The 9,148-nt window shown below is 40.6% G+C and overlaps 2 protein-coding genes and 1 long non-coding RNA gene across 4 annotated transcripts; 1 reads left to right on the forward strand and 2 right to left on the reverse strand.

Moving 5' to 3' along the window:
* Positions 1-787: 787 nt before the first annotated feature.
* Positions 788-1,958, reverse strand: LOC142951332 (uncharacterized). Of its 2 annotated transcripts, XR_012954567.1 has the most exons (3): positions 1,740-1,958; positions 1,565-1,640; positions 788-1,382 (listed from the first exon to the last, which is right to left on the reverse strand). It is a non-coding gene; the product is annotated as an uncharacterized LOC142951332 (long non-coding RNA). The 2 variants fall into 2 exon arrangements; XR_012954566.1 differs by lacking the exon at positions 1,740-1,958 and having other exon boundaries at positions 1,565-1,727.
* Positions 1,959-3,731: 1,773 nt separating this feature from the next.
* Positions 3,732-6,678, reverse strand: rexo4 (REX4 homolog, 3'-5' exonuclease). The gene is made up of 8 exons (XM_076093606.1): positions 6,160-6,678; positions 5,719-6,053; positions 5,485-5,631; positions 5,040-5,233; positions 4,866-4,954; positions 4,701-4,775; positions 4,511-4,585; positions 3,732-4,326 (listed from the first exon to the last, which is right to left on the reverse strand). Exons 1-8 carry the CDS (start codon positions 6,382-6,384, stop codon positions 4,174-4,176), a joined length of 1,293 nt encoding a protein of 430 aa, XP_075949721.1. The 5' UTR covers positions 6,385-6,678; the 3' UTR covers positions 3,732-4,173.
* A 213-nt stretch (positions 6,679-6,891) lies between these two features.
* pigp (phosphatidylinositol glycan anchor biosynthesis, class P) lies at positions 6,892-8,967 on the forward strand. The gene is made up of 5 exons (XM_076093613.1): positions 6,892-6,970; positions 7,230-7,314; positions 7,902-7,974; positions 8,123-8,241; positions 8,546-8,967. The coding sequence occupies exons 2-5, from the start codon at positions 7,233-7,235 to the stop codon at positions 8,659-8,661; spliced, it is 390 nt and encodes a 129-aa protein (XP_075949728.1). The 5' UTR covers positions 6,892-6,970; positions 7,230-7,232; the 3' UTR covers positions 8,662-8,967.
* The last annotated feature ends 181 nt before the right edge of the window (positions 8,968-9,148 follow it).

Below are 9,148 nucleotides of genomic sequence, written 5' to 3' on the forward strand. Positions count from 1 at the left end.
TCGTGAGAACTGACAAACTAACCCTTTCTCACAACAGGCAGGAATAACAACAGCAAGGCCTTGGCGTCTTGGTTCCATCCGAAAAGGAAGAACGCCAACGATTTCTTGGAATACTTGTTGAGTGTTGCATAACTATTCATGCTCATGTTATGTCCAAACTTTAATGTGAGGACATAATATATGTCCAATAGATTTGGCGAGATTCTTTTTTTTCAGCGTTGTAAATCTGAGCTGTTTCCAATGCAGCATGAAGCAAAACTTATAGTTATAAATAATGAAACTTTTATAAACTATCTTCAGCAATACATTTCCTAAAATCTATCAAATCTACTCTGCGTCTTCCTCTGACTTTAAGAGTTTAACCACTAGGGGGAGACATGTCGTAGTTTAACAGGGGAATTCCAGTGAGGAGTCACTTCTGCTATTCTGTTGCGCCACAATCATAACACAACTGTATAAAAATACTTCAAAATAAGTATTTTATAAGCAGATATCCATATCTGAATTTACTCAGAGGTTTGCCGCTTCACGGCGTCAGACCGAGCTCCATACAGAGCCGAGTTTACATCCTGCAGACCAAGGAACTCATCTTCACTTCAGCAATGTGGAGCACACTTTGCACCCGCCTCTGGGCAGCAAATCACACTGACATACTGTTGGCACATAGGGAACCGAAATCCCTCATATGAAATAAGCTGTGACACCATGACTGCAACAAAAAATCCCAAATTGACACATAGAAATTCCGGCAAGGATGGGTTCATTTCTGTCATTGAGAAAAACGGTATCACCGGTGAGGGGGTTTTATTAGCAATAATTGCAATATAGCTACATAGAAAGAATTTCTCTCATTTTATTCATACTTTTTAAAACATATAAGGCAACCAGGAATCACATTACTACAAACCAAGTCATGAGAGAACAAAGATCTAAACTAAACATATTTATAACACTGGAACCATTATGCAGAAATAACGGATGTTGTGCTAGTGGACAAATGATTGAGTTCTCATGAGCAACAGGAGATGAAATTGGATGATGTGAACATCTGCCTCTGACTGCTGGAGATAAAATTCTGGGAAATGATGTCTTTCAAATCTTGGAATGACCTGTCTGAGGGGCCACCTGTCAGCAACACATTTTCATGGAAATGTTCCCAAACCTCTCAGTTTCATTCGGGGCTGCTCTGATCCAGATGCGATCTGTCCTCTTGCATACTGGTTTTGAAGTCATCTTCCCATGAGATTCTTGTTCTTGGCAAACTTTGGCTTCCTTGTACTCTTCGTGGCAGAGTCTTTGTTATTATGACTGGCTTTAATCTCTGCTTCCCACTGTTTTCTCACCATCGTGTAGAGCCTCATGGTGGCCTGTGCATCTTGGACCTGGTGGACAGTTGAAGAAGAGAGAGGGAGTTCAGTCCAAGATGCTGTTTTACATTTGTACAGGTACTCTTTGTAAGTTTGTTTTCTAAATCAACTGTTAACAATGTGAGAGAACAGCACATTGTTACGGATTTGAAAATAAGTGGTGGGTGACAATTGTGTCTGATGTGTTGATGACTTACGGATGAATGTTCACCCTGTTGGACCTTAACGTTGAGTATCTCTCTACAGAGGACTCTCAGAGCGGGTCGGCACAATCTGCAAATTCTCTCCCGCAATGAGGCAAACATGGAAGTTACGGTAGAGCAGTTCATGAAGACTATTTTCAAGCAATAAATTATAAGTGACTTGACTCACCGTCTTTAATGTCATCTGGTCGGATTCCACTGACAGCTGTCCTGTAGTCCGTTACCTTTTCTGTGGGTTTCACATATTTGTCATAGATGCATTTCCCAAAGTGGTTCACGAGGGACACGCGAGCCAAGATGCTGTCCTCTCCATCAGGACCGACTCCCACCATCTCGCAATCAATGGCCACGGCTTTGGTGAGGCTGACGGTTGGTGAAAGGCAAACAAAGTGATAAGAGAGGACAGTCTTCACTACTAGTTCAGTCTGCGGGAGGAAGATCTGTTGTCTCCATTTCTCTTTGGTATATTGTTGTGAGTGAGTGAGTGAGTGAGTGAGTTGGCCATTATCTTTATCCACAGCATGTAGTGGTATTTGACACTCTTTTAAGTGTTTTACATCCATTCAAGGCATTTGCCAGTTCACATTTGTATTCATAAGTAAGATTGGGATACACAAACAAATGCAAATAGAATTTTTATGAAGAAAATGATCATTCGGTAGCTTTTTGGGAGTGTAAAACAGCTGTTTGTAAGCAGATTCTAATTTGCTTACAATTTCTGAGAAATAAAATCATGTTTTTTGAAGTTCTCTTGAGTAATGCCTCATTTTTCTGAAGGTCATAATCTGTGTGTGTTTGATTACTGTGTGCTGTATCCAGATATCATGGAAATAGCTGCTTGGGAAGTGTAACATCTTGAACAGCAGCATACCGTTCATAATCTAGCCCTGGCCCGATCGTCTTCCCATAATTAATCTCTGTACCAAAAGTTGAACCACAACAGTATTTTGCAGTCGTTAATGAATGAGTGATTAATCCCCAGAGAGCATCGGAAGCTTATTCTTACCAGGTTTTACATCTTTTGATCGTGGAGAACAGCCTTTCATACTACACTCAGTTGTCAGATTAGTATGTACACCGAGGTGAAACTAATGTAGTCTAATACAGATATCCTGCAATAAAACCTCACTTCATGGAAGGTTTAATACTTTTGTTGAAAGGTTTTGATTCAACTTCATGGCCATTTTGAAGAGAGTTGTTTGTGGCGGGGAAATTCTTTACAATTTTTAAGTTCACACAATTTGTAAACAAACAAAACTGCCAAAAATATGAACTTTTTTGACAATTTTAAACTTGCATATTAAAACAGCAGAACTCGCCACCAAACAAATGTATCTAATGTCTGACTTGCTGTAGTCTCAACCTGATGGTCGTGAGAACTGACAAACTAACCCTTTCTCACAACAGGCAGGAATAACAACAGCTGCCAAGGCCTTGGCGTCTTGGTTCCATCCGAAAAGGAAGAACGCCAACGATTTCTTGGAATACTTGTTGAGTGTTGCATAACTATTCATGCTCATGTTATGTCCAAACTTTAATGTGAGGACATAATATATGTCCAATAGATTTGGCGAGATTCTTTTTTTTCAGCGTTGTAAATCTGAGCTGTTTCCAATGCAGCATGAAGCAAAACTTATAGTTATAAATAATGAAACTTTTATAAACTATCTTCAGCAATACATTTCCTAAAATCTATCAAATCTACTCTGCGTCTTCCTCTGACTTTAAGAGTTTAACCACTAGGGGGAGACATGTCGTAGTTTAACAGGGGAATTCCAGTGAGGAGTCACTTCTGCTATTCTGTTGCGCCACAATCATAACACAACTGTATACAAATACTTCAAAATAAGTATTTTATAAGCAGATTTCCATATCTGAATTTACTCAGAGGTTTGCCGCTTCACGGCGTCAGACCGAGCTCCATACAGAGCCGAGTTTACATCCTGCAGACCAAGGAACTCATCTTCACTTCAGCAATGTGGAGCACACTTTGCACCCGCCTCTGGGCAGCAAATCACACTGACATACTGTTGGCACATAGGGAACCAAAATCCCTCATATGAAATAAGCTATGACACCATGACTGCAACAAAAAATCCCAAATTGACACATAGAAATTCCGGCAAGGACGGGTTCATTTCTGTCATTGAGAAAAACGGTATCACCGGTGAGGGGGTTTTATTAGCAATAATTGCAATATAGCTACATAGAAAGAATTTCTCTCATTTTATTCATACTTTTTAAAACATATAAGGCAACCAGGAATCACATTACTACAAACCAAGTCATGAGAGAACAAAGATCTAAACTAAACATATTTATAACACTGGAACCATTATGCAGAAATAACGGATGTTGTGCTAGTGGACAAATGATTGAGTTCTCATGAGCAACAGGAGATGAAATTGGATGATGTGAACATCTGCCTCTGACTGCTGGAGATAAAATTCTGGGAAATGATGTCTTTCAAATCTTGGAATGACCTGTCTGAGGGGCCACCTGTCAGCAACACATTTTCATGGAAATGTTCCCAAACCTCTCAGTTTCATTCGGGGCTGCTCTGATCCAGATGCGATCTGTCCTCTTGCATACTGGTTTTGAAGTCATCTTCCCATGAGATTCTTGTTCTTGGCAAACTTTGGCTTCCTTGTACTCTTCGTGGCAGAGTCTTTGTTATTATGACTGGCTTTAATCTCTGCTTCCCACTGTTTTCTCACCATCGTGTAGAGCCTCATGGTGGCCTGTGCATCTTGGACCTGGTGGACAGTTGAAGAAGAGAGAGGGAGTTCAGTCCAAGATGCTGTTTTACATTTGTACAGGTACTCTTTGTAAGTTTGTGTTTTCTAAATCAACTGTTAATAATGTGAGAGAACAGCACATTATTACGGATTTGAAAATAAGTGGTAAGTGACAATTGTGTCTGATGTGTTGATGACTTACGGATGAATGTTCACCCTGTTGGACCTTAACGTTGAGTATCTCTCTACAGAGGACTCTCAGAGCGGGTCGGCCACTCTAAAAAGAAAAGAAAATGATCGCATAATATACAACACTGATTCTAAGCACTGGGTGAGGGACTCTTTATGGTCTACGTACACATGGTATGTCGACTTTAGAGTAGTACACGTACCTTAGCAGCCCTCCTAAAAGGTTTGTACTTCTGTGTGTCCCGGATTTTCTTTTTTGGATGATCCAAAAGCAAAATCTGAAACCGGAATTTAAGATTGGTATACGAGTGCTTACATATATTTTGAAAATTGTTTTAATTCCCTCTCAGATATAACATCCAGTCTACCTTTAGGTCATTGTGTAGGGCATGTCCAATCACGATTCTGCCTTGCAGGATATCAGCAACCTCCTTCTGCACAATCTGCAAATTCTCTCCTGCAATGAGGCAAACATGGAAGTTACGGTAGAGCAGTTCATGAAGACTATTTTCAAGCAATAAATTATAACGGACTTGACTCACCGTCTTTAATGTCATCTGGTCGGATTCCACTGACAGCTGTCCTGTAGTCCGTTACCTTTTCTGTGGGTTTCACATATTTGTCATAGATGCATTTCCCAAAGTGGTTCACGAGGGACACGCGAGCCAAGATGCTGTCCTCTCCATCAGGACCGACTCCCACCATCTCACAATCAATGGCCACGGCTTTGGTGAGGCTGAGTGAGTGGGCATTGCCAGAAAGGGAAACACAAAAAAATAAGCGAATATACGGAAAAGTCAAACTAGTCTTCTAAATATGTGCACAGACAACAATGCAGCAAGACCGGTGCCAACGCTGCATTCACGTTGTTCTGAGGATTTCTCATCTTATGACCTAACTGTCGTAACACTTTTACCAGTAAGACATGAACTCTTTTGAAGCACATCTGTGGGGCTACACAAATACACTGACTTAGCCTTCACTCACCCGGCAAAGGCTCCCTGCTTGACCAGGGCACTCTCTGTGTCCTGGTTCTTCTGAATGCCCTGCTTCCTCCTCATGATCTCTGCTGCCTCTGCTCCCACTGTTGCCTCAATGTCGTCAGGGTCCACATCATCAAACCACATGTCCTCTCTGCAATAGCACACAGAACAATATGAAGTTAGCAGCCACAATTCTTCTGGACCCGAGTATCGGCAGAAGCGAGTTCTGTGCACTTACTCTGTGGGTTTCTTCTCTTCCACCACAAGCTTTTGTTTCTTGGCTGCGTGCTCGCTGTTTAACTTTCCACTGTCTTTTTTCCTTTTTGGAGCAGCAGACTGTTTTGTCTCTTTTACAGCTGGAACCTTCGAGTTCACCTGGGAGTCCTTGGGGGCAACACTTTTAGGAACAGGTTTGTGTTTCACTTTTGTCCCAGCGTCTGCCTGCTTGGGACAGACATTATTCTTGGAAATATTTTTAGTAGAATTTTTTTTAGCCCCTTGGTTTGGAAGAGCACCATTCTGAGGTTTTGGTGTCACAGGCTGCTTCTTCTCCGGTTGACTGGCCTTCAGCATCTGTGGAAGGTTTTGCAAAAGTTGTGAACAATCCTAAGGAAAGTGACAAAATCTGATGCAAAGATAAGACATGTAAACATTGTAACAAGCTATTATAATGACAAACCTCCTGTAATATCTTCCAGTTAGCAGAGAACTGCAGGCCATCTTTTGGAGGTATTGTCTGCTGAGCTTTAGCTTTATCTTGCTTCTTGGGTGGTGGCTTTATCTTCATGAACTTCTCTGTCATCCACCGTTTCCTATTCTTTTTCGATGTGTATTTTTTCTCTGAAGATGTGGCTGGCTGTGTCTTAGCAGGCGACTCTTTTGTCTTAGACTTCACCTTCGACATTATGGCCACTTTCGGTGAAATATTGCGTGTTATTTGGTTAAAGTAAGTAAAGTATCTAAGACGTCCTCAGCCACGCTGGACCGTAGAGCTCCGTCACTTGGTCACCGGGTAACGTAAAAACAAAAGTAGCGGTCAACACTGTCTCACCAAGATGTTTCCGAGGAGCACGTTTAACGTGTAGTCGCACCGACGCAGAGGTGTTGCTCGAATAATTCTCTGAACTGGTGAGAAAATTGCCCGGTAGCTAACTGAAGCTGCACCAAAGCCATGCTGAAATGTATATTTCCCAAATGTGCAGCGGCGAAATGTGTCCGGCAAGAACAGGAAATTGTAATTGAAATAACTGAGCTAAACAATCCAACGGTGCGATTTTCAAATAAAATATTCACTTCAATTTATATGATATGTTAATCTATATGTTGATTGGTTAAAAATATATATTTTGCTGTTTATATTGTTTTATTCAAAAATGCGGAAACGTTTGTGCCAAACGTTTCACATCGGACCGAAAAATATATAGGACCAAACACAGGCAAGCTAGTTGATCGAGGATATACGGCAGATTAGAGTAAAGAAGCCATCCGGGGTTTGTTTTTCATTTTTTTTTTTTTACATGTCCTTCTCTCACAGTTCTGATAAATACTCCACACATATGTTGAGGGCGTCTTGTATCAAAAGCTCAGTTTAGGTGTGTTGACAGGAGCACAACGTTAGCTTTTTTTCGCTACTAACGTTAGCTGTTATATGAACTACGTTAAATTGATTAAACTTTAGGTCTGAAGCTCCATGAATTGTGACACTTTTACAATGTAACGTTATCTTTCTGTCTTTCGTTTTGGTTTCAGATAATGGTGGTAAACTCTCCTTCTCCTCTGCCTGAGAGAGCCATTTATGGGTTTGTCCTTTACCTCGGCTCACAGTTTGGCTTCTGTAAGTAATTGTCATTTCCCTTTTCACATATTAAAATGTTAAACATGTCTAATTAATGTTGAAAATCCATCAGAGACATTCAGGGAATTGAATAGCATGTTTTTACAGTTTCGTGTACAATCAATGGTCAATACAGTAGCTGCTACAAAAAAAAAGAAATTTCAAAATAAAAGGCTGTGTATATTAATTTAGTTTATTGAAGAAGAAAAAAATCTGTGCGACCGCTTTGGTTAAATATTCTACAGATGTACGTTAAATATTAAATAAAATACAAAACAACTGAGTCAGATGCAGTCGTTCATTACACTCAGTGGTTACTGTGAATTGAATTGCCATGCAGGAACACCGTGTGTGTGTGTGTGTGTGTGTGTGTGTGTGTGTGTGTGTGTGTGTGTGTGTGTGTGTGTGTGTGTGTGTGTGTGTGTGTGTGTGTGTGTGTGTGTGTGTGTGTGTGTGTGTATAGTACCTGCAAATAAATCCTAATCATTTATTCCTTAATGTCAAACAGTGGGATTAGGAATCCAAACAAAAAAAACAGTCAACCACGTCTGCAATGTGACGTCTACTTTCCTTTCTTCTCTCCGCAGTTCTGTATTGCCTGTGGGCATTTATACCAGAGGAGTGGCTTCATTCCATAGGGCTCACCTACTGGCCTCAAAAGTAAGTAGAAAATCATGTTGGTTATTAGTTATCCAATAACCAGTCCCCTCTCTTGACTGTTAAATTAAACAGTGTGCCTCAGGAAATACATGTACCACATTGGAAGTTTTATGATCCGTTAACTGAAACATTTTACTTCCTCGTTTAGATATTGGGCCCTCGCTGTACCAATCTATCTTCTGGTTGCAATAGTGATCACTGCGGTGTTGCTGTTCGGAGTGAACATGAACAACACGGCTCCACTCAACTCCCTGGACAACTTCACAGGTGAAGACATTGCCTTAGGCTAACTGCGACCTACTGGATAGGTGACAATCGAGCGGCAACGTTTGTTTTAGAGAAGTGAAGCCAGAGATTATACACTCTCCATGTGTTCACTCCTCCTATTCTAGTTAATGGACTCATGACCTGCAGCTTGTCTCGTAAAGGGGCGGGGCAGCAGTGAAACCCACATGACATAGATAGAGGAAACTGACCCTGACACAAGAAAACACTCAAGTCTTACAAATGTTCTTTTAGAGTTTGGAACTTCCTGATCCTAACGTCATTTATTGTTTTCTTTTTGTCACAGATGTGTACGCTCAAGGCCAGAAGACAACAGACAGTCACAAGGGGGGAATACCCAGACTGAAAGATGTTTCCATCAGTGAAGTCAACAAAATGTTTTATTTGTCCCCCACGTCATAACAAACAGGAAGTAATTTAGCAAGAATCGAGGTGAAGCTGCACGTGATTACCCTCTGTTTATAAAAGAAGGCTTCTGCTTTTATTTATTTATCCAGGAACAATGCAACATGGGAAAATATGTACTGAAAGAATCCTTTATGCACAAAATGAAGTGCTCGGTGTGTTAATAACAGAGATATGCTGAATGTGATGTAACACAATTTCACAATATAAGTGACTATTATCAAAGTAACTTTGATAATAGTTAGTAAAGTGAAGAACTTGTATGAACAAGGTGATTTTATTTAATAAATTACATGCTTTTTATACACGTGTCTTGTGCAATACTACACTCGTATGACGATATCATCATATGAAATAAATGAGCTACGATATCGTATATATACATGACGTATGTTGCATTTTGGATTTCATGGGGAAGATTCTAACCTGACTGTCATGGATGGATAACTGAGCGGGCCTATCGGTCACAGGCCCAGGGGGCCAC

This window comes from Anarhichas minor, unplaced genomic scaffold (genome assembly GCF_050575085.1).
Source record: "Anarhichas minor isolate MPS153535 unplaced genomic scaffold, ASM5057508v1 ptg000017l, whole genome shotgun sequence".
Lineage (NCBI taxonomy): Eukaryota > Metazoa > Chordata > Actinopteri > Perciformes > Anarhichadidae > Anarhichas > Anarhichas minor.